This window comes from Psittacula echo (genome assembly GCF_963264785.1).
Source record: "Psittacula echo genome assembly, chromosome: 1".
Lineage (NCBI taxonomy): Eukaryota > Metazoa > Chordata > Aves > Psittaciformes > Psittacidae > Psittacula > Psittacula echo.
Window position 1 is genome coordinate 98,320,242 of NC_137735.1, and position 25,944 is coordinate 98,346,185.

The 25,944-nt window shown below is 37.1% G+C and overlaps 1 protein-coding gene across 1 annotated transcript in view; it reads left to right on the forward strand.

Annotated features, from left to right (window-relative positions):
• Nucleotides 1-25,944, forward strand: part of ERC1 (ELKS/RAB6-interacting/CAST family member 1) — a 286,136-nt gene that overhangs the window by 63,403 nt on the left and 196,789 nt on the right. Inside the window, exons 4-7 of the mRNA XM_080623933.1 lie at nucleotides 12,341-12,415; nucleotides 14,479-14,634; nucleotides 16,373-16,456; nucleotides 19,095-19,262. Of these exons, the coding sequence (XP_080480059.1) occupies nucleotides 12,341-12,415; nucleotides 14,479-14,634; nucleotides 16,373-16,456; nucleotides 19,095-19,262 (483 nt within the window). The remainder of the gene's footprint in view (nucleotides 1-12,340; nucleotides 12,416-14,478; nucleotides 14,635-16,372; nucleotides 16,457-19,094; nucleotides 19,263-25,944) is intronic.

Sequence of the window (25,944 nt, forward strand, 5' to 3'; positions counted from 1 at the left end):
GGTTTCCATGGAAACAGTCGTCTTGCTGTGAAGGGTATTTGATAAGACTATTAGCTGCCCTGGATGCACAGCCAAAAAAAAAGATTACTTAAAGGGACACTGCTGCACACATAGTAACCCCTTCCCCCCATCCCTCTGAAAACAGAAAAGAAAAACCATTGTTATATCTGTATTGCACCTTAGAGGAGTAGAGTGGCAGACATTCTTCACTATTGATCATCCTAAAATAATGATAATAAAATATAGGCTAAATGTAATGCAAGTATCTTATAAAAATAAAGGAAAATAAAGGATTTGTTGTGTAGCCAGCGTAAATTTCTTGATATTGTTAAATGTATTTTACTCTTGTCAACTAGACTACTAAAGTATTCTAATATTAACTTCTAAAAGGCTAATAATTCAGCATGTATTCTGTACGTACACAGGTATGTATGTATAAGCATGTATTAGCTAAGGGTAAAATTTTCCGTAAAGATTATTACACATCTGTAGACTCAATGCATGGACTGATAGCTATTCATGTATGTATAATATGTATATGTGTGAATCTGACGGCCTGTTTTGGGCATTGTAAGTCTACTTCATGGTTCAACATTTTTTGAAAGCCTGACAGGAATTAAGCCCCCTTCCTCAGAAGGCAGGGAAGCGAGGTCAGGCACAGAGTTTTTTGAGATGAGTATTTGCAACACGTCAATCACAGAATCATAGACTGGTTTGGGTTGGAAGGTACCTTAAAGATCATTCATTTCCAATCCCCTGCCATGGGCAGAGACACTTTCCACTAGACCAGGTTGCTCCAAGCCGCGTCCAACCTGGCCTTAAGCACTGCCAGGGATGGGACATCCGCAACTTCTCTGGGCAACATGGTCTAGTGCCTCACCACCCTCATAATGAAGAACTTCCTAATATCTAATGTAAATCAACTCTCTTTCAGTTTAAAGCCATTCCCACTACAGGCCCTTGTAACAAGTCCATCTCCAGCTTTCTTGTACCCCCCTTTAAGTAGTGGAACAAAATAAATACTTCTTAATACCCCTTATTCATATTTACATGCCCTGACCCATTGTACTTGTGCTCTTGCAAGCATTTACATAAGAAAACCTAGGGCCCATTACATTTCTGAGCCAGATTTAGGCCAGATTTATTTTTTTAGAGCAGTAATCTCTTGAGTGTCTGGAGTGAAGATAATATGGTTCCAGAGTTTCTACACTAGTTTTTCCTTTATTTAGCAACCAATGATAATTCTGTTTCAATTCTTGTATCTATTTCAGGAAGTGCCCCAAATGGCTTCCATTTGTTTCTGCTTTAAGTCCAGCAACATAAATGAAAAGCTGGCAGCAGCTGTGCAATTTTTTAGGAATGCTCTTACATTTGTTTCTGCTACTGATGAGTAGATGTTGAGAGATAAGAATTCTTGTTTCATTCACACATATCTGGAAATCATCAGTCGTTTAAATCCTAGCCTTTACGGGTAAAATTCCCTGGAGTAGGTAGAGATGACTTACTGAAAGTGCAAGTGCTGTTTATCTAACACTTTAAAACTAATTAATCCTCGATGCTGACCCAGCTCTAATGCATTGAGAAGGGTAAGCTGGGTATGCTGTAATTTGTAGCTTAAGCCATTGATACAGTGTGGGATCCAGCCTTAAAACTGAGAACCCTAGCAGTCTCGAAAACATGGTGCCGTGTGCAGAGATGTCAAATTATCTCCTTATGGAATTGGTCACATCAGGAAGGGTTTGGTTAGTACCCTTGTGCTGTCCTTGAGCTCTGAGCTAGACTGAGTTAACTAAAGTCAGGCTTGTCTGCATGAAGCTCAGGTCTCATGCTTGGGGGTCCAGGAGGCTGGAGAAAATCAGAGGATGTTTCTGAACTGTAGTTGACTGCGTCTAACTTCATAAGCACCAAGTTGCTCTGCTCTGCAGGATCTGGTTGAGAGTAGTTATCCCTGTTCCACACTTGGAAGTTGTCTCTGTGTAGAACCTCTTACGTGTGTCTGCGTCACCCTCCTCAGCTAATCTTCTGTGTTTATCTGTATTTGCATAGTGTTAGGTTATTTTAGCCTTTTGCTGCACCAAATATGAACTGTGGAATTTTTGAGCTGCCTTGGAGAACTCAGACTACTTTCTTGATGGTTCTGTATCTAGCATTCTCAATATCTAGAAAGGCATGCTAAACTCTTCTTTAAATACTCATTTTAAAGGAAGCACTAGTGTCTCAAAGGGATTTTGATGTGCTTGGGAGGTCAGCATTTATACTTCATGTTCTAACACATTAGAAAAACTGAGAAAAACTTTAACAGTGTTTTGACCATCCTTGCTAAAGCAAGTTCTAAGATGTCAGAATCTGCTAGCACTGTTTCTGACTTTATGAGTGTGCTGGACTTCTGGTAAAATTATTTCCTGGGAATAATAATAAAGATTTGCATCTTGAAGCAAAAAGCTATCCATCCGTTTTTCCAACTCTGAAGCCTGCACGTAATTCAAAGCATGATGTTGAGACTCGAGATCATCAGATGATTTCTCAGACAGACAGTACAGGTGTAGTGGCCAGCAGTTTGACCTTGAAAATTAAATATGAATTCACTGATTTCTGCAGGTATCACTTTTACTGTGATTGTACTAAAGATTGCATTAATTTCCTAAGGAAAAGAAATTCTTAGAGAGCCCACACTTGTGCTTCTGCTAAGATCATAACCAAGGAATAGCTGTATTGGTTCAGGCCAATGATCCTTTTAGTCCAGCATTCTATTTCAGCTAATGGCCATATGCAGACACACAGGAAGGGGTAAGAACAAGTCAAGCACAACACATCTCTGTAGTGCTCTCCCATCTCCCCAGCTCTTTACAGATGAGTTTTCTTGAACTTCTTATGGTTTGTCAGTTTAGTATCCTCCATGTATCTGCCATCTGAGTACACAGTCAGTGTCTTCTTGAGCCATGTAAGCTTTTGCAGCTGAGCATCATTTGGTAAGTGGTTTTACAGGCCTACTCTGTTGCAGAAAAAAACCCTATCTCATTTATTTTAAATTTGAACCTGTCTCCCAGTAACTTCCTTTGCAGCCTGTTGCTCTGGCACTGGAAGACACAGTGAATGGATGGTCGCCAGCAAGACCGTGTGCCACTCATAATTTTAGATTTGTCATATCCCTTCCAAGTTCTCTCATTTTCCAGACTCAAATGTCCAATGCTACTTAAATTTCTTTGTATAGAAGATAGTGCATATCTTTGATCATCTCCCCGAGCACTCTCAGTCTCCCATATCCAGATTATGAAATGGATTCTCCTGCAGTTAGTGAGAGATATCTCCATAAGCAATTTGACGCTCTTGGGCTTTTCCCAAATGTCCTGAATTCTGTGGAACTCAAGCAATCTTCCCTTACAAGTCTATAGCAAAGATTCTGTATCCAGCATAGAATGTATTTGCCAGCTCACTGATGGAGAGGACAGTCTCTCATTAACACAAAATAATGAGAAATTAGATGTTTCATTGAACATCTGAACACAGACATGAATCTGGATGCCCTGGCTTCAGCAGATGATAGTGTGACTGCATCACATTCCTCTAGCCTAGAAAACAAGCTTCAGCTTCATAGCTTATAAAAAGATGGTTGCTATTTTGAATACCTCTTCTTAAGTCTTAGTGAAAATGATTCATATTATTGTTGGTATTCTAAACTTAACTTTCAGAAACAAAATTACTCTCATACCAGCAAGAAATACTTGATGAAATCCAGCAGCTGGACTACAGCTTCCAGAATAGCTTCCAAGTTACATTAACTGCCACCTTATTGTTCCAGATTCACCTGTTGCAGGATTATCACTGATGGCAGTGACAGCACATAGCTCTCAAGATACTGAAGCTTGCAGTGCTCTCTTTGACAACCTCCCTGCTCTCCCCCTTCATTTTAATGCCCTGAATAAAGATACATTTTTCTCAGCTAAACAAAGTAATAGACCAAAAGTCAGTGCAAGTCATGGCATGATATGGCGTGATTGTATCCAACATCTGATGTTCTAGACATATGGAGTACTATGGGCAAAGTATGATTTGTAAGGACAGTCCAACATCATTACACCAACTTGGTTAAACCTTTCTCTCTTGATTTGTTCATTACAGTTTGTCTTTAGGAATATATTTTTGGAGAAAAAAATCTTAGGCCAAATTTCTCATCTGCCTTGAAGAAAGGAGAAAACCAAAACTATCTGTATTGGTTCTACCTGGAGGGAGCAAAAAGAAGCTGCTAGCTGTCTGTTATTGTCAGGTATTTGCTAAACAGCTTTGGGAGTGTTGTCCTGTTTCCTTACTCCTTCACAAAGTCATCACAGACTTTACAGCAGTAGTTGTCCGATGACCTGTTTGTCTCAGGGCTGCTACTGGGCATACATACTGTGAAAGCTGAATATGTTTGTTCAGAGCAGTACTATGGCATATACTAATTGGAGCCTCCAAGATATGCTGATATACCACTGCATTTCTCTTGCTCTGGCAGGGATTCGCTTTGATATCTCAAATCATAAGAACTAAGGATGTATGAGGGGAAGTTCCTAAATGTATTGTCTTCTTTTCCTTAGCCAGGATGCTTAGTGATATCTACCTAATACACCTATGAAGCCTTCAATCCCATCATGTCCTGTGTAACTGAGTCCTGATAATATCCATGGCCCTAACCATTTGCCTACTGATCTTGTAGCTATGGCATTCTCATGGGAAAAGGGAGTGGTTGACTCAAACTTTGAGGCTAAGCAGGTATGGAAGGTGGGGTGAGGTGTTCACTGAAATATTAGTGTAATAGAATGTCAACATAGTTCATCATAAAGATTTGATAGACAAAATTAGACAGTTATTCCCTGAACTGGGACAGGTTGTCTGACTATTGCCTTTTATTTGGAAACAGAAAGGTAACTCTTTACCTAGAAAGTTTCTTCAGAAGTCAGTTCTAGGTTCAAGGTTTGAACGTTACAGTGGTGTAGAACAAGGAAAGAACCAACAGTAGCTTTCCGCTTTGTGTCATAGAACCCGTGTTTGGTAGTACATTACAGGTTTGATGTTTTAAAATTATTTTTTTAGTAATTGGGCCCATTCAGACAGGATGGATTTTTAATACAGCTGAGAGCAAAACTGAATTAAGGAGTTACGGATGTAGTGCTTAACTAATAAAGGGTGGTTTTGTATGTAAAGCGGTCACTGAAATGCGTCATTCATAAGGGCACGCATTTACAGTGAACTTAAGGACAGAGGCTGTGGCAGAAAAAGCTATTGTTTCTTTTCATCTTCTGTGTTTGTTGAAATGGCAACTCCACAAAGTCCTGTTTGTGAACTCTATTGCAGTCATCTAGTATGGCCTTATTACAAGAACTTATTCCTGTTTGTAGCTATTTTGAATCAAACAGTGCTCACTTTATTCTAGGAAGTAACACTTAATATCTATGAGCATTCTGTATTATGTCTTCACTTAGGGTAAGACAAGCAGCAAACAAGCTTGTATTAGGCTATAACGTACGTATACTTGGCTTAGTTTTAGGTTATCAAACTTGATACTGTGATGGCCAAACAGCAGCAGCAGGGAGCTCAGTAAGAAAGAATGGATGTGCCATCTAAACATACCATCAGAGTACTGCTGAACAGTGTCCAGCAAAGAGAAGGGTTGTTTGCCTTATCTGACCAGATTTTAAGTATCTGTGACAAGTTTTGCAAAGTTCTTTTTCCATGCAGGTGCTAAAATTCTTACCCTTTTCTGCTCTAGGCTCAAAGAGAGATTTAGAAATTTTAATTGGAGCAATTAGAGTTACCTCAAAGAACACTTTTGTCCTGTTCCAAGATTTTCCAACATAAATAAGGCACACTTTTCAAGAGAATTTTTAGGTTTCTGGAGTAGATAGATTCAGTAACTGGAGTTCTTACTGTAGTTTCTCGCTACTCGTGTGGTGAGGGACGGAAGCACTAGTTCCCTGCGAACTAGGGCTGAGACATAGAGCATTCACGGAATGCGGGTCATCAACGATTTATTGCGCAGTTAGAATTCCTTATATTTGCCGCCTAAGCACCTCCCCAGGGTCAGCTGGTTCCTGTCCCTCCTAGCAGCTTCCTGTCCATGCACCAATCCCTACACTTACTACTATCATACTAGGAGATATCATTCTGATGAGTTAAAAAAATCGAGGTGTTTGCCTTTTCTGTTCCTGACTCATTCTTTTTACCTTTGTGGTTCCAGACAACAAAAAAATCGTAAACACCTTCTGATTCTTGTATAGCAAATTTCTGATTTTTATGTAAGTATTTAATGATGTGTAGGAATTAAGTGAATGGAAAAGATTGGAACTGCAGTCTTCTCACAGGATGTTTTCTTTGTGTTATAGTTATGATGTCATCAAAGTGAAGTAATCCATAAAATTTATATGGGTTTATTCATGTGCTTTTTCTAGCATAAGGGACTAAACAGATGGAGATTTAATGTTTTTAACTTCAGTCATATTTTTTTGTATATGACCAAGCTACTTAGTCTTCAAAGAGATTTTTTTTTCTTTTTACTGTCACAAGGTCAAATTTCTAAATAGTTCATTTTAGCACCTCCATTCCTTTTAAATGGGATTTTTATAATTATATGCAACAATTTAGAAATGCATAAATCTGGCTGGGGATTAGAGGTTAAAAATACATAAAATTCAATGTCTTTTTATGTTTTGTTGTATTAGAAGATTTTTTTTCTGTCAGTATGTGTAATTTGTTTACAAATCACAGATTAGATATACTTTCCTTGAAGATGTTAATATTATCCTTTATCCTGCACTTCTGTTCAGTAGACATGAAATTTGTGGAATTTTATTTCTACAAGTGTGAAACTTTGCAATAGAAAAAACCCCAGAAAACAAAATACTATTAAGTAGTTGGAAGCTAATTCAAATAGAAAATACATGCTTTTGCACCTTATAGAATCATAGAATAGTTAGGGTTGGAAAGGACCTCAAGATCATCAAGTTCCAACCCCCTGCCATGGGCAGGGACACCTCACACTAGACCATGTCACCCAAGGCTCTGTCCAGCCTGGCCTTGAACACCGCCAGGGATGGAGCATTCACAACTTCCTTGGGCAACCCATTCCAGTGCCTCACCGCCCTAAGTAAGAGGGAGGAAAGGAAAAATGAAGAACTAATAATATGTATGTAAATAAAGTTCTACATGATTAGGATTCTAATGTTAAGTTTTTTAATTTTTAATTTTTTCTTTAGCTTTTGGATTCACACTTCTGTCAGGCTTGAACACAGTGACATGCTATTAAAACTAATATGATGATTTGAATTGGTCTCTCATCTTTATCTTGCCTTGGCTGTAATGCTGAAGTTTTGAGGGATTTTGCTTTTATCTCTTGCTGATTGGAATACTGAGGTGAACTGGAAGCTGTGTTTTAATTTTCACTTTAGATGATGCCTTTGTTAACAAACTTCAGTCTGCTAATATCTGAGGTTTTGGTTGGATTTAGAAATCACTGTCTGAATGTATCCATAAAATTGCAAACCATGGAGATCAGTTTCTCTACCCAGGGATAACTGAGCTTCAGAGCAGCTGGTACCCTCCATGTGTGTGCAATTTTCAGCAAATCTTTCCAAGTTATGCTCTTTATTAATACAATCAATTTATTTTTCAAGAAATAATGTTGATTGTGTTTGCAAATGCAGGAAGTGACAGATGGAAAAATACAAAAATGATTTCTGAAGGAACTACTGTGATTATTGGTTCCAAACTTGTATAACTGTGTTCTTGTTACATAGCAAAACTCTAATAATGGTGAGATAAATTATACAGGACTCGTATTATACATAAATTTCAAGTTCAGCTTTATGTGTTGCTGAAATAGAATTTAAAGTTACTGGTATTGAGCACTTTCTGATAAATACTGGTTAAAATCCTGAAACTAAGCAATTGTAATACTATCCAGTCACCTGCAGGTCCCAGGTAGTGAAGATATTTATATGAATGAGTCATGCGTTTTAAAGGGCTCTCCCAGTGGTCATCTCATGCAACCTTCTGCTCAAATCAGCATTTTCAATTAATGGGGATTTCACAACCTCTTTAGGCACCTGGTCCAGTGTTTGGTTGCTCTCTGGTAAAATCTTTTCTGTATTAGTGATTCAGAATTTTCTGTGCTGCAACTTTTGCCTGGTGCCTATCATCCTTCTACTGTGCACTTCTGAAAAGACTTTTTGTCTCTATCGTCTCTACAGCTTCCAGTCAGATAGCCACAGAGGGCATTGAGATTCCTCCCAAGCCTTCTTTTCTGTTCAGCTGAAGAAACTCAGTTCTCTCATCTTCTCCTCTTACACTGTTTTTTTTTTTGTTTGTTTGTTTTTTTAAGAGCAGCAGGAACACAGTGCTTATTCCCGAATCATGTCTTTCCCAAATTTCATGTAATCTGAAAACTTGTGGAAAGTGCCATCTATCCCATCTTTCAGATTGTTAATAAAGGCTCACTTGGAGTATTGTGTAGAGTTCTGGTGTCCTCAACATAAAAAGGACATGGAACTGTTGGAACAAGTCCAGAGGAGGGCCTTGAGGATGATCAGGGGACTGGAGCACCTCCCGTATGAAGATAGGCTGAGAAAGTTGGGGCTGTTCAGCCTGGAGAAGAGAAGGCTGCGTGGAGACCTCATAGCAGCCTTCCAGTATCTGAAGGGGGCCTACAAGGATGCTGGGGATGGACTCTTCATTAGGGACTGTAGTGACAGGACGAGGAGTGACAGGTTAAATCTTAATCAGGGGAAGTTTAGATTAGGTATAAGGAAGAAGTTCTTCACTGTGAGGGTGGTGAGGCACTGGAATGGGTTGCCCAAGGAAGTTGTGAATGCTCCATCCCTGGTGGTGTTCAAGGCCAGGTTGGACAGAGTCTTGGCTGTCATGGTTTAGTGTGAGGTGTCCCTGCCCATGGCAGGGGGGTTGGAACTTGATGATCTTGAGGTCCTTTCCAACCCTAACTATTCTATGATTCTATGATAAGGCACTGAACAGTATTAATCAGCCTCTGAGGATTGTCAGTAGCAAGCAGCTACCCTTTGGACTTCATAATGCTGATCACCAGGCTTTGAGCCTGACAGTCCAGCTAATTGTCTACCCACCTTCTTAACCACTTATTCAGTCTGTATCTCACCAGTTTGGTCTCAGGGATGTTTGGAACCAATGTTGAAGGACATGCAACAGCAACTGTTTGCCACTTAACCACACAGTCATTTACTTCACTGTGAAAGAAAATCAGGTTAGTCATATATGATTTGTCCTTCTCCACAATTAAAAATCTAATAGATCTGATAGATCTATTAAATAATTTCTAAAATTAATAATGAGAGTTAACACTGAACTGAAGGATGCTTGTGAAATTTTACTTTATAACATTTACATTTTATTGCAATTAAATAGGTATGCCAGTTAAGATAAAAATAATAATCAGGATTGCAGCTCTGGTTTTAGCTGCACATATTTTTTGTCTCTTTTTTTTTCTTTCTTTTTTTGTTAAGACATTAATGTATGAGAGCATATTTTTCTATTTTCAGTGCGGTACGTGCTTCCTCATTATGTAGGTTTTGCAGGAAATGAAAGGCATGTCTTTTTTTGCTTTGGAAAGTGCTTATCTTGTGGTGCTACTGAGAGATAAGTTGCTATATTTTTAGGCACACTACTCCACTGTAAAAACACCATTGCATAAAAAGTGCACCTTCACATTTATTCTAAATCCCATGCAAAATCAAAGGCAGGAATAACTGTGGGAATAACAATAATATGGCCAGGTTATGAAGGAAGAAAATGTTTCTGATTAAATTCCTCCCCTCATTTATTATGTATGTGTATAATTTATTAATATTTTTAAGAAATAGTGCTGATGCTGATCAGTATTGAGGACTCCCTCAATTCTAAACTATGTTCTCTAATTATCAATTCTTTTGGTGTTCCTTAGTCAAGAAAAATCCCCACAGAATTTGTTGTTATTTATGATGCATTAGAATCACTCTATCACAGCTACTCTTTACATATTCAATGTTCTTAGTATGCTTGATCACCTGTTCTGTGTAGCTATGCTCACTAGAAAATTACAGTATTGTTTCTCATAGAGGTACTGTGGTCCCTTGCAGACCTGCTTGGCAGGTGTAATATGATTCACACCTTTAGTTTATATCTTTTTTTGAAGCAGGGTTTCGTTTTGTTTTTTTAAAGGGAGATAGCTATTCTTGGTTACGAATTGATAGTGGTGAAGTATCAACTCCAACTCTGGTGAAGGTGGCCCCATTGTTTAAAAGTTCTGACTGTTTCTAGCCTTCCGTTTCTAATTACTGACTCTTAAAGTGGTTTTGGACAGAACAACCCATTTTCAGTTTTTGTTGCCTGTGAAAGTACTTAAAAGTTGTGATCAATTTGCAAAATAAATTTGTTTTGGTTCCTCCTTTCTCTCCTCTCCCGCCCCCGAAGACAAATTATGCTCCTGCAGTCATTCTTTGAGCTCTCTTCAGTGTATCAATATCATTTTGAAACTGTAGACTGAGAGGACACAGTATAACTGTAGTGGTAGCACTAGTGGCAAACAGGTAACAAGGTGTTCCTTCACCTGCAGCTTCTCTTGTTCATGTCAAAGAATTGTAGAAACTACCAGCTTGTAATAATGAGGTATTGAAACATAAAACTGGGAACAAAAATGGGATTATAGAGTATTCTTCAATATTCTTGGCAATGTTGTGATGATGTCTGGTGGCTAGAAGTTCCTGGCTAAACTGAGAAACAAATATGGTGTATTTTTAATAGTAATGATAATTAACAGTGAAAAGCATGCATGATGCACATAACTAGGGAACAAGTAGTTTTTTTCCCTTTTTTGTTATCTTTTTTTGAAGTAAAGGAATTACTGAGCATATCATTAAAACACTATATATATATGTATATATACACACTTGAGCCACCCTTGTTATAATAATTTCAGTTGCATTTAAAGATAGGATGCTGAAGTTTACTCATCTGTTACAGAACAGTGTCAGTTACACGTGAAAGTTTTTTATGTGTGAAAGTAGAAGAAAGGAATAATGCTTTGTTACTTTATCAGAAAGCATGACTTGCAAGGAATGAAAGAATATTTTTGTGCTTTTCTGATTCTGATATTTCTGTGTGGCCCTACGTTTTTAACTATTGTGCAAAGTCCTGAATTTTCATTCATCTGTGTGGTGTGTGTCAATATAATATGAATATGTGTGTCAATATAATATGAATATATCAGAGGTATGAAATACTGGTATTTCTCCATTCTGCCACTGAAAGATAAGTATGTAACCTATATTTCACAATTAAGAAGGATATCTATGCACTGCATTCTGCAGCCACACCTAAATATGTGTTTTAGCGAGGTTCAGTCTGCCAGTAGCCCTGTTTTCAGGCTGTTCAGAGTCATAGGCATGGTGCCAAAATTAAGTCCTTACTGTGCAGTCAAGAGGTGGGAGGTGGTTTTTTTTCAGCAGGTTATGTCATCCAAGTCACAATGGAATTAGTTAAGATGATAGAAGTAGGACATTTCCTTTGTCGAAGTGCCAGGCATCACTTCAGACAGTAGGGATACAGGCATTTCCAAAGAAAAAGCTTAGAATAATTTTCTATTTGGGAAAACACTGTGCAATGTAGAAAGCAGACACTGTTGTGTCAGCATCTCTTTAGTGACATGCTGTTCTCCTGCTGTGTATTCCATTTATTCCATTTCTCTAGTAGCAGTTGCTTTTATGTTCTCAGGTCAGAGACCATGTCTCCGCACAAGTGGAAATTATCTAATATGTAATTGCACTACTAAAATAAAGGGTCTTTTCCAACCTAAAAGATTCTATGGTTCTATAAATACATTATTCAAAATAGACTTTTGGCATGTTATTTTTTGACCTTTGTATCTTTTTTTAACTCAGTTTCTAAAAGTTAACAAGAATTTGTTGTAATTTCTTTTATCAAGCTGTTTCATTTTATTCTACAATAACAGTCTTGGATGGCTGTACAACTGATGTGACAGGTACAGCTGGAAATAAAACTTACTGCATTTAGCAAAAAGTCAGGCACTTCAGAATAAGATACTTTTCACTGTTGGATCTTTCTTCATCTTTTTAAGCTTAAAGAATCAGCTTCAGAATGATTTTGTTTTCAGGTACATGAATTTTGAAGTTAAGGAAAACAGGTTTGTTTTGGGGTTTTTTTCCTTTTTTTTTTTTTTTTTCTTTCTAATATGTAGTTGTGCTGTGTATTAGAAAGAGAAGCTGATAATAATTTTGTTTGTATTTGGTAAGTGGAACAAAGTGCCATTAGGCTAATTATGCTTTCTTTTCTGCTGGTACAGGAGATTCATCGTCGATTTGAAAATGCTCCTGACACAGCCAAGACAAAGGCTCTGCAAACTGTTATTGAGATGAAGGTAAATAATTGCATATAGGAAGCAGTAGGGTTTGTTCTCTGAAAAATAGGGTTTTCGTATGAAAGGTGACTCTACCAAATACCATCTAGTTCTGTCAGTCTTCTAATTTAAAACAAGTATATTTTAATACTGTTTTTTTATCTATTATTGATCAGTGAAGAGACAAACCTGTTTTATGACACAAGAGAAATCTGCCTTCTCTCTGCCTGCAGCAGCATGCACAGTTTTATTTCAGTTAGGCAGGAGTCCGTTGTATTACAAGGATGGAAATGGTGAATTAGTAGGTCTTTATAATGATGTGGGTTATTTTCTTTTTATAATGTCAACATTCAAAATACTGCTTTACATTCTGTGTGTCAACAAAATTAGCCATTTGCAAACTGAAAACCCACTTAAAATGGGTCATGTAGCTAGGAAGATGTCATTATGTCATCCTAAACCTAACTTTTCTAGACAACTTTGTGATTGAATTCTCAGGTATCTAATGGAACAATGGCAATTTGCCAAGGGCTCCAGAGCCACAAGTGGAGTCTGTGGTTTGCACAGCTTTATGCAGTCGTGATTCACACTATATGGTCCATAAAGTACCTCAGACAGGGTTTGGGCAAATACAGTTAAAAAAAGTGGAAACTATCTGTGCAAACTATTCTCTTAAATTTTCGTATCTCCCCTATCTCCCTCCTTTCTCTATGTCTTTTTTCTTTTATTTGCCTTCCTTTTTTCCCTTCCAACTCTTTCCATTCCATCTCAATTTTTTCCATAGTCATTTCCCATCTTTCTACCCTAGAGGCATTCATTTGCCTTCTTTCTTTTATTAGTCAGCTTTGTGGTCCATAGTAATGAAAACTAATTGACCATCTGGTAATGATAAGCTGTCTTTACTATCAAAAGAGAAACACTGTTACTTCTGGGAAGTGATGTGAGTGCTGAAACGAAATACTGCTGTAAATTAGAACATAATACTTCACCTTACCACTCTCTAGTTTTCTGTTGCATAAGCCTGCTTTACTGATTTTAACTTCAGCATCAAAACTTAAGCGGGAGATCCGACTATATCTTCATAATGGTCCTTTAGAAAAATCTTACTTCATGAGTGAAATCCTATACATTAAAATCTTTTCAGGCTTTTTTTTCTTTTTAGTTGTGCTTTGATTGTTGAACACAAAAAAAATGAAGGCTTGGGCTATGAAAGAATGAAGCATAGTTTCAAATCCTACCTGTATTTCAGAAAAGACTAAATATTTTTGAGAAATTAAATAAAAAAAAAATCTGCTTGAAGAGACTACAACTTAGAAATACATATCTGTGTTCATGAGCATGTATGAAGCTCTGTGTGCTGTATGAGTCTGTTCTTGCTGTTCCTAACACATATAACTTCTAAAGCAGCAGTAAACCAAGTAGACTGAAAACCTCTGATCATCCTGTAAAACTGAGAGGATAATGGTGGATTGACTTTTTTATTTTTCCAGATGTATCTTTTTTTTATCCATGGAAATCTTTTATATGTTGTATATATGAGCCAGAATACTTGAAGGATCCTCTACTGCTTTATCCACTCAAAGCTAATTGTCCACCCAAAACTAGATTATTACATCTTTTCTTTGCTTATGGTGCTTTTTATGTTCTCAATTTGTGACTCCACTTAAATCACTAGTAGCACAAACCCATTTTTTTGTCATTCTTGCAGTCACATTTTCCTGTGACTGTTAGTTCAATTAGAATTAGATTTCTCTGGTTTATACTGGCTTTGCATTACAAGGCAACCTTTTCTCTTGTTTTTTTATTTATTTATCATATACTGGGTCCATGCCCCTAGCCATGTTTCCTTTCAGTACTAAACTCTTGCTTCCCTTGGAAGGTATAAAATATTGAAAAAGGAGTACTTGAGCATTCAGCCAGATGCTGTGTAAGGAGGTGTAGGCTGATTTCTGTAGGAACTTCAGGAATAAATTTCAAGGGCAGGTACATGTCCAACAAACTATTTCCTTTACTTTTTACTCCAGTGGTATGTTAACAAATCATCTGACTATGTATCTTTATCTCTCTCTTCTAACCATTTTCAGGATTCAAAAATTTCTTCCATGGAGCGTGGCCTCCGGGATTTGGAAGAGGAGATTCAGATGTTGAAGTCAAATGGAGCTCTGAGCACGGAAGAACGTGAAGAGGAAATGAAGCAAATGGAGGTGTACCGTAGTCATTCCAAATTCATGAAAAATAAGGTACTGAGAAAGCAAATGAGACTAGTGAGATAAGCAGAGCTTAGCAACCAGATGAGAGAAATTTTCATACTTTAGTAAGGAGTTACAGTCTGGGTTCCCATTCAAGTGCTGAGAAGCAGAATTTATTTGTATTCTGCCTTGAAGTCACTAAAATAACTTAAAAATATTTAAGAGAATTTTAAGTTCGAATTTGAAAATATTGTAGTGGTGGTTCAGAAAGGTCAGTGGCCCAAATTCTGCTTTAACTGTCACACCTGATTTTCTTTTATTTCAGAAGGATTTTTGTGTTTTCAGACTCTTTAGAACATTGCTAATCCATTATAATTTTAGCTTTTATTTGGTCTGTTCAAATGTAGCCTACTGAAAAAAATTATTTCTTTTTGCAACTGTTATACTATAACTAGTAGGTCTTTTTATTATGTAAAGGCTGAAAGGAGCATGACTGTCACTATAATGGCTTTCCATTACACTCTCCTTCCAGTAGTGGAACCAGGACCACAACAGTGGTAGTGCCAGCATTAATTTATGCAGGACAAATTCAGTAGTGAGAAATGTTGATTATCAGGTATAAAGATGGACACTGACTCCTTTGACGTTTACAGCCAAAAGTGATTTCATTCTTTGTTTCTCCCAAAGAAGTGTTTCTCAGTCTTTTAGTAGACCCTAACATTTTCTAATGAAGATTCAGGCCTCCTTGTACAGTAAATTTGAGTATATTGTGAGCAGTCTTGGTTTTCTGAATTAGGTTTTGTGTGCTCCCTGCAAGCAGTGTACAAATGCCTGTATCAGAGGCTGAAAATTACTAGGAACTGAAGAACTGTAACCTACTGCATTTGTCCTGCTTGAAATTATTTGTCAAAAAAAGAATGCTGGAGAAAGTTCCTGAAGAAGTGTTACTTGTCTCAAAGTAGAAACATATAATAAGTATTTGTTTCTTCCACTTCCCTTGTGCCAGCTCACCGATTTAGCTCAAGATAACATCTGTTCTTTTATACTTTCACCCTTTATCCCACTTAATTGCTTGTAGGAATTGAAGCATACCCCCTTCAAATTATGAATGCAGAGACAATTTTAGCACCTCTCCTTTCCATCCTTTCTTCTTTCTTTCTTCCTTCCTTCTTTCCTTCTTCCCTTGTTAGCAGCTCTTCAACTTCTTCTTCCCTTCCTCTGTCAGCGTTCAGATCTATTCAGCTGCTCCATTTCTGGATCTCTTCTGTCAACTGTTTGCTCATTTATTTTCCAGCAGAAACTTTGCTCCTTTTTGATAACTATTCACTCCTGACTCACAGCCAGCTGCAGTCATATCTTACTGTCCTACATTGTTTTGCAATTGCACAACATCTATTTTTTCAGTATTGTATTTTATAGTCATCTGTGGCTGTATCTTGACTATTAACTTTATTTCTCTTAAACTGCAAGACGTCCCTTTTCTTGTGTGAAGTTCCTTGTGTATTCCAGTTTCAAGAGTGTTGAGTGAAGTGCCCCATACTTAACATGTATAAACATAATGATAACTATACATCTTTGTTTCATAATCAAGTTCTTGTCTGGCAGCTTATATGAAATTACAGAGACATTAAACTTTTGAGAAGACTAAACGAAGAATGGATGAGAACATGAGTGACCAGTGTTGATCCTTCTGTTCAGTTCTTTGTCACTTTTAGTTACTTGGATTGACACAGGCTAACTAGAAGCTGACAGATGATGAATATTTAAAAGCATAACAATGTCGTGACAGGTAGAACAACTGAAGGAAGAGCTAAGTGCCAAAGAGGCTCAAGGGGAGGACCTGAAAAAAAGAGTGGCTGGTCTCCAGGCCGAGGTCTCTGCAGTAAGATTTATCTTTTGTGTGCAGTGGCCATTCACTGGGGCTTGCTAGCTCTCTGGCTTTGGGGTAGCTTTTCTTCTCTTGCCTTCTTTATGACTTGGTATAACAGTAGAACTAACAGCCTGCTCAGCCTTGTAGCCTGCCTTTTTGTTCACATGGTTTTGGTGTCCATAACATCACTCTTCAGCTGAACATCTGTATTTGTTATATTAACTGTTTCCTTAACGGTATGAGCTGTTTTAGCAATAACTTACTCTTTTCAAAAGTATTCAGCACCCCTTTTGGGGCCAGACTTCCAAAGAGATTTGCTTTCCCTACTAGAACAAAAATAATTTGAAAATGTGCTGAAATCTCTTAATGTTTTTTCACAAAAAAAAGTAACAAAAGCTGGATGCTGAACGCTTTTTAAAAATGATGGTTTAATTTTAGCAGCATGAACTTAGGTTATTTCTTTGCTGTGAAATTAATGCATTTGCTGAGTGATCATAGTGTCTCACGGAGAAGAGAGGTATGAGCACTTAATGCTGTCTTAACTTCTCTTGCAACTTGGAATGGTATGCGCTGCATTCTCCCAAAAGAACTGAAGCACATTGGTAGTGTGGGCTTACAGCTCTGAAGTGGGGATTTCTAGAGAGAATAATCTTAGAGTGCTACTGGGAAATTTTTATGTAACAAAATATGTTTGTGTTTAAATAACAGTGTTTCACCAAAACGCAAGTATTTAGGGTAAACATCTTGTCTGAGATGACTCCAAAAAGGATTTATCTTTTCAAAGAAAGACCAAACTGGTTTGAGAAAGCTTTACTATAATTCAGGATACCTACTAGTTGAAAAACTTCATCATCTGAAGTTTTTTAAGGATGCTTTTTTTGTTTAGCTACTCCAGAAGTATCATGACTAGTCTATAACATAACTAGCAGAAAATGGTTCATCTCTTCCTAGCTATTCTCCTGTGCCTAGCAGGATTGTGCAATGGGTTGTATTGGCCAATAGCTGACAGCAGAAATAGTGCTGCTAACATCAAGATTTTTGTATCTAATTTAAATAGGTGGTGAAATCATTCTGTGGATGTATTTACTTTGAAAGATAAAAATATGAAAAACCCAACCTAGTATGTTTGAACTAAGTGAACAATAAACTACTGAATAGTTCTATAAATCAGATTCTCCTTATACTCCTTCCCATTATTCCATTTAAAAAAAAGGTTTGTGTGAGGGTTTTTTTTGAGACACATGTCCTTCTGCTCTCCTTCTTGCTTGTCTCCTCATGTATACTGTTTCACACTGGAATACAGGAGTCCTTGATGATATCTTTCGATGCTATTTTAATACTCTTCAGAAAAATTTTTGTTTCTTTAATTGCCCTTTATTGAAACAGAGTTGTAAAGATAAAACCACACTTATCCAAGATTTTCCTCTTAGTCATTTCTACTAATACATGTGTTCAATTAAAAAAAAATATAAAAATTATAGGTTATATCAATTTAATTTTGTTCTTGACACATTCCCAAAAATGGAGGTAGCCCTGGACAGGCTTTTTTAAGTTTGTGATGTCCTTTAATTTCTTTTTTGAAACACTGGCCAACATACTTTGGGGATAAAGGGGTTTTGTAACAAAATTGTGCAAGCTAAAAAAGGGAAAACTGTTTCATTTTAGAGATACGTCCAGCTCTGCTATATAATATGTAAAAGTAAGATATTGCTATTTTAATCAGTGAGGTACATTGGAGGCAAACCAGGAAGTTGGTTCTAAACATGGACATAGGTCTACATTTAGATTTGCTAGTCCTCTTTAGGTTTTTTTTATATTTTTTTTTCCTTCAGATTTACGTCAAAATTGTCCTGGCTGATGCTGGGACTCAGAACGAGATTTCGTCTCATTTCAGTGCTTTACTTTTAGATTTCTTACTGCTTGTCTTTTTAAACGATAATCCAACTTACATATGTTAAAACAAATCAGCATTTTGGTACTGATTTAATTCACTAAATTAGATCTAGGAAACTGCCCTCAATGAAGTGCAGTTCCACAAAGAGTTTTCATGCTTGGATGTGTATTTGTGTCTGCTTTAAGAAGCTTCCATAATTTGAAAGTTATTTCTTAGAAGATTGAAATGCTAGGTTTTTAATAATGGGAGACGTAAATGTCTTTACATACTCTATAAACATGAGGCTGGGTTATTAGATGGAGAGATGGACAGAAACTCTCTGGTTTGACATTTCAAAGCAAACATCATGCTTCTGAGAGAGACCTATAGGTATCTCATCTTTTTCTGATTTCACAGCGTAAGGGTATTTTTCTTATTACAGTTCTGCTTCATCTTCATTAAAAACTTACCTCTGCTAAGTAACTCGTTTTGGTCAGTCCTTTGAGAGATGTCTAAGAACAGACTGTCTCTGTTAAAAGAACCTGTCTTGAAAAAGTGATGCTTTTGCTCCCCTCTTCTTTTCCTTGTATCTTTTGCTCATGACACAAATTTTTGCTGGCCTTCCATTCAAGATAATTGAAGGCTTCACAATTCCATGTGATAAGTTTAGAGTATCATACTGTTTGTTAGTAGTTATGTGAATTTATAGTTATTTCATAAGGAAGGTATAAATTATTTTCCTTCGCCCATCTTTTCTTTCTTTTTCAGATTGGTCAGGTGAAACAGGAGCTGTCACGCAAAGATACTGAGTTGCTGGCCTTGCAGACAAAGCTGGAGACCCTCACAAATCAGTTCTCTGACAGCAAGCAGCATATTGAAGTTCTGAAGGAGTCCCTCACAGCTAAAGAGCAAAGAGCTGCCATCCTGCAGACAGAGGTGAAATGGGCAATTCTGTACTCAAAGACTTTTATAGAGAAACAAAGAAAAAGCATTATTTCGTTTCTTCTTGCTTAGGTTATACAATCCCATAGCCACTCAGTACTGCTTGTTCTGAGCACGTTGTGCCTTTGATTTCATGTTTAGATTCTCTAGGCCAGGGGATTTATGCAGAAGCACATATATATTCCTGTGATTGAATACACACTTGTATGACATGTTCCACTAAGATGCAGTCACTAATACAGCTTTTCTTAGGCACAGCTAAATTGGAAGTTAAAATGCTTGAGCTGAGGGGATTTATTTTCAATAACGTAGCCGAAAGAGAGCAGAGAAGGGAAGAGCATATCAGTAGCATACAACTCCCTAAGGCTTCTCTACTACAGTCAGCATGTATGGGAAATCTTGCATGTAAGCCTGTGCTTACACCTGAAATAGGGGCTTTTGTGTTTTATGATGCATATTCTAAGGTAAAAAATAAGTATTTTCAAAACTGTGTTTCAGTAACAAATGTTTAATAATGTAAGACATAAGTGCATATATGAACATCAAATAGATAATAAGTACAGCATAAATTTGTTGCTTCTGGATACTGCTGAAGAACAAGCATGAAATGTGTGAAGACAGCATTTCAATCTACTGGCTTGGAAAATTGTAGTATTAGTAGAAGTCCAAAAGATGGCGGTCATGCATCAAAAAATATTTGTGTTGTTACAGCAAGAACAGTAAAAAGCCAAAGGAGATGTGAAATGGGCATGCTGAAAAATTGTGGGTAACACTGGTAGAAAGATTCCATATTACAAAAGTGTAAGAGAATTTACTTGAACTTTTACCCTCGTGTAGCTTTCCTTTAGCCATATTCAGTGAATCTGTAGGGTGCGCATGTCCTTGTTCAGATGCCGAAGTCACATAGTAAATGTCTTCCGATAATTCTGAGATGGCTTTTCTGATTATTCTCAGATTTATGTAAAGGTTTAAATGGCATTAGTCTGTATAACTGTGAAAGTGTGCTTGGCTGCAATCAGAAGCTTCTTGTTTAATCTGTTTTCTTTTTTGCCAGTCAAGAATGTACCCTAGATCTGTACATGTTAATTTTCAAAAATATTTGCATTTCGAAGTATCATTGGAAGTAGGTGTTAGGTAAATAAACATTTAAAAATGTAAATTGCATGGTTTGATTTATTACAGTGATTTAAAAGATTGAAAAGAATATAGATAGATTAAATCACTGTGTGGCTTCTGTGAAGCTAGAAACACATTTCTCTTTTTACTTTTAAATAATAAAAAGCTGTACTTTGCTAACCATGAAAGATAAAGTTCTTGAAATAATGTACTTTATTAGGAAGTTAAAGGACTTCAGTAGATGGCCATAATTTCAGCTGTTGTGGTAGATAAACATGTTTATTGAAATAAAATGTATGGAATTCAAACAAAATATTGAAGGACAAAAAGACTTGGCTGTATACCATTGAGAGCTACCCTTGATAATTATTCAGAATGTTTTGATTTTATTTTAGCTGAAAGCCATTATTCTACTACTGTCTCGCTTGTAATATTACTAAGTAATCATTGAGGATATTTGTTCTTCACTGTGTTCTTCCAAATGAGATTCTCATACAGAGCTGCAATACAAAACCAAATTGGGTTCATTAAGTGGCTGGAAGGTGGGGGTGGGACAAACACTAGATTTAATACTTACTGTTTGGGGTTATTCATATAGTTTGCTTTCAGATATCGTAAGCGAAATCTAGCAACTACAGTAACAGTGAAAGCTGATTTTCTGTCTTTCAGTGAGAATTTGCTGTGGAACGAATATATTAACAATACTGTCTTAGAATGACGTCTTATGAGAGTCCTAGCATGTTCGCCACAGTAAGATGTAGCAATCTGGTATGAATTTAACACATACAAAGTGCTGTTGATTATCTGGCTATTTATGATCCGTTTATGTTCCTGAGAATGTTTATGTAATTCCAAGAAGATATTTATACTTTTTGAAGTATAATCACCTCTTTTTCATCCTCAATGATGTTTTTGACAGAAAGCTCAACAATTAAATCATTATACAGTTACCTTTCCTCTGTCTTTACAGTTGGTCTTCACAAGTGTAAGATTGAAACACATTGATAAAATACAGAGTTGGGACATTTATTGTTGCATCCTATGATGCGTTTGGCTTTTTTTAAGGACATGGTATTTCTCTATAGAAGAATTCTCACTGAGAGTAAGGTAGGAATGTAAGACTCTGCCTGGCCTCACTTGTTGACAGCACTGGTCAATGTTAAAATATGACTAGCTTCTGTTAAGACACCTACAGAGAGTTGTGAGGAAGAAGAGAGGTGCATTTTCTGTCATGTATTGGCAGACATCTTCATAGGGGATTGGTATTTTAAAATCATATTAAAATAAGTATTTTGAGAGAAAAGAGAGTACCTTCATAAGCTTCCTCCCTTTAGTCTTCTGTTAAATAAAACACAGGTCAGTGGGGAAAAGATGTTGGTATAATATCTCAAAAATCGGTTTGCAGCCTGCCACACTAGAACTACAAAGAACAGAGAGCTGTTTGTGTGGTGTTTATCTAGAGGGCTATTGGGTGGAGAGGATATGGTGGTTAACTTTTCAATTTGTGAAGAAACCTTTAAAAATAGCTCTAAAAATGTACAATCCTTTTGTAAGCAAAACAAAAAATAAGTCAATATTTATTTTGGAATGAAGACTTCATCCATATAAAGTTTGTGTTTTGCCCAATGAGCACTTTAGCTTAGGTCAGTGCCAGAAGGTATGTGGCTTCAGTGGGAGGTTAAATTAATCAGTGAGAACATTTCCCTTTGTTTCTGTATACTGCCCAACCTGGCATGGTTCTGTAATTGGTCTGTTCATATGGTAAATTCAGATTAATACTCAGTACAAAAATGAATCCAGTCCCCTGGAAACATTTTACTTGTTCTTAATGTCTCAGCAGAACATAAAATTCTGTAAGGGTCTCTCCTTATTGCAGCTTATGCTTTTGAAACTATAGTAGACTCTCCCAAATCTGAGACAGTTAAAGGGTGGATCACCTTTAGTGAGGAATGTGCTAAGAAGATTTGTTAGCACCAGCTACATGACGATCTATGCTGACACCTGCAAACATTAAACTCAGCTCACAGAATTGAGTTCATCATGGTTAGGTATTTAACACCTTGTGCTAGGGATTGTGGAAGAACAGTAGAACTGATTTCTGACCTGAACAGGGCCTGGAAGCAGTATGTCTGTCCTGCATTGAGTTTATAACCCTAGCAAGAACCAAATAGGCTCTGCACAAAGCCAGGTTTGTGCACCTCTGCTCAGTGGCATAGTCATGTAATGTAAGTAGTCCAGATAACTGGGAGCTGTATGTTCATAAAGAATTCAATGGACCATACTGGATATTGCTGCAATTTTTATAAGAAGGTTATGAGTCAACTCTAACATAATCAATAAGAAAGATCAATGCCAAAAATAGAGAATTAAGTATTGTGAACTACCACTGCATTCAAAATGAATCCATAAACGTAGCTTTTAAGTCTTGATTTTAGACTGTGCTATCAGGAAAACAGGTGAACTCTTTTTTGTGTTTATATGATATGTTTGCAAGGTAGTAATAGAGTATCACAAAACTGATCCTTTTTAAAATGTGCTCATTTCAGGTACTTGGAGACTTCACATAGCAGTATCTACAGCTGGAAAAAAACAACTTTCACCTTGTATTCCAAATATAATTTTATGCTTTCCTCTGTGCATTTCTCAATTATATTTAAATTCTGAGTCCTGACATAGAATTACTTCGATATCTACTTTAAAAAGTAGCTGGCTTTTGTTAGAAACCATAGCAAGCTCTAAGCAAATATTTCACAATTGATGTTCTGTCTGTCCCTTTTGCTGCCGTTGATGTAATCATACCAACACAAAATAAAAATTTAGATTTCTGCCATAGCAGAGAAATTGGGGCTTGGATATAACATACGGCAGATTGCACCTTCTGATATAACTGAATAAAGCATGGCTTGGTTCACTGATCTAAACCAATAGTTCAGCAAACGTTTGAACAGGTGGCAGGTGGATAGGAAGAATCACTCAGTCTCAGAAAAAGAGTTCTTTTTTAGGCATCGCTGACATCTTCTTAAACCCAAGTGGGAATCACCAGTGTCATAATACCCCTGATTGCTACTGTAAAGCAGAGATGATGGTAAAATGGGAAATGTGTGCAACCTAAGTCCTAATTGACTCAAGCTGCTGCATCTGTTGTGAAACTGCCTGTGGACTGTTGAAAACTTTAGTGATTTCCCTAAGCTGTAAGTTGGGAATATTCCAAAAGACTATAATTACAGAATCCAAGACTTCAGAAAAGGGGTTAAATTTAAATTTATTTTTAAATTAAATATTTTGTCGTTTATTGTGTTTATTCTGGTAATCATTGGAGCTACTAATGTACTAGTTTTTCTTAGAAATTTGAAATCATACTTGCTTAATATCTGGCTATACGTAATTAGGAACAGAGTCATAGAGTATCATTTACTGCTACTGGAATGTTCTGTGACAACTGATCAATGGTTCCAAACAGTTTTCCATGCATCATTCTTACAGTGAAGAAGTTTAAGTCTTAGGTATGGTACCCAGCTGAAGAGAGGTACCTGTTGGCTGTTTAGTTGAAATGCACTTATTTTGCTAAAGCTTCATTGGAAATTGGATGGTATGTGCAGATCAAGTTTGCAAGCCTGTTACATGAAGGACTAGCAGTTGCCTGAGCTGTACTGTAAGGTTTTACTTGCCATGCATAATTAAAGGCACGGCAGTCTATTACTGTGAAAGCAGTTAGGTTAATCCAGGGTTAAGACAACACCATCCAAGATGCAGAAGTCAGGAGAAGGGGCGTCAGCACCTCAGTAGCTGTTTGCCTAGTCATTTCAATGTGCAGAGAAAATCTTAAGCTGACTTTGTTGAAGTTGGCATCACCTGACTCCCACAGACCTCAATTCTTGTCACTGTGGGAGGATGCCATACATAAACAGAGCTGACATGAATAAACAAGTGCAGTGTTCTGCCAGGAATAGTGCTAAGGTGATGATTGTGTGTCCTGCCAGCCTTTGAAAATACTCTTGAAAGTGTTTTCTGTGGTTTCCTAGGCAGGGACCTCACACAAATAAAACCAGGGATGCAATTTACCCCAAACCGTAAGCTAATATGGAGTTCAAAGAGAATAATCAATCAGAAAACGAAAAGCATTCTGTGGATAAATTTCTGTTTGCAGATGTTCTCTTTTCACTTAATACTGTGCTTCAGGCATCTGGACTGTCTCAGATATTTTGCAACCCAACTGTTGAGAGCGTATGGGTTTTCTTGTGAGGGAGATTTCCAGTTTCCCTTCAAGAATTAATAAAAGTGGCTCTTAGCTTTAATATTAGAGATATCCAGAGAAGAACATACCTAATCAATCTATAAAACTATGTTTTTCAGAAGACAAGCTATGATGCACCTGCTAAGATTTTCATTACAAACACTAGCAATCCTATAAATCGTATTTGGGTACCTGGTACTCTAATATCACTGCAAAATATACTCCATGCCCCACTTGCTGGGTGAAAGGTCAGGAATGTGATTTTAATAACATATGTGTAAGTGAGAAGGCTCCAAACGTAAAGGTGGCAGTGAGATTGCAGTGCTGATGGGGAAAGCAGGGCAGTTCTTTTCCCCACTGGCAAGTGCTTATTGCTCTGTGTCAGAGGAGTCAGACAAAACAGCAAAGGATTTTGAAGGTAGCATACTGTAAATGCAGAGCCTTAGAGGCAACTTTTCCATTAGCAAATTAAAATGAAGTAGAATTAGAATAACGCATTCAAACGGGAAGCCTACTGACTACCCAAGTTCTTTCCCTAGCCTGAGTTGTCCAAGTCATCTTTTCACCTCATGTCTCTGCTAGCCTGTCAGCCAATGCTATGCAGAAGAACCAATAAATTCATTGATCACCCTGTTTACTTTGTGTGACTGATGTCCTGTAATGGATTCAGCTAACAGAAACCAAATCTGATACCGTCAAATAAGATTAGCAGCCAAGCTGGCAGATTTGAGCTCTGTCTGAATGCTGAGTGGATAGGGGTCAGTGGGTTTCTTTTGGTATCTTGAACAGGTTGGTGGTGTTGGATTTCGTATTCCACAAAGGTCTTTGAGATTAGTCTGTGCTCTGTGGTGAACTTATTCTTCCCATCAAATTTATATTCAGATAGCTCTGATTCCTTCTCCCATTTCTTTTGTCTCGTGAGCTCTGTGTTTCGTTTGTGTAAGGGAAATACAGAAGGAAAAGCAAAATCTTCTCAACATACAGTTTTGAAGTTTGAGGATGCCATAGAATTCCCAGGTTGTGTTTCTAAATTTATTGAAGCCCTGTGAGCTCTAAATATTTTTATGTGTCCAAATTGCACCCGCAATATCCTGTACGGTGTTACTTGTTCAATTTTGTCTTTAATATAAAATTGCATCCTGCTGAAAATGCATATTATATTTAAACTATTATGTTGCTATTTAAGCCAAAATATTATTAGCTATCCTAAGAATATCCACTCTTTCCATGTTTTGATCTGCAGTGGCTGCAAAGACCTCTGCTTTCATTGCCTTCAGGCTCAGCTAATACTCGTGATTAAAGCCTAGAATATAAAGTGACTGTTTG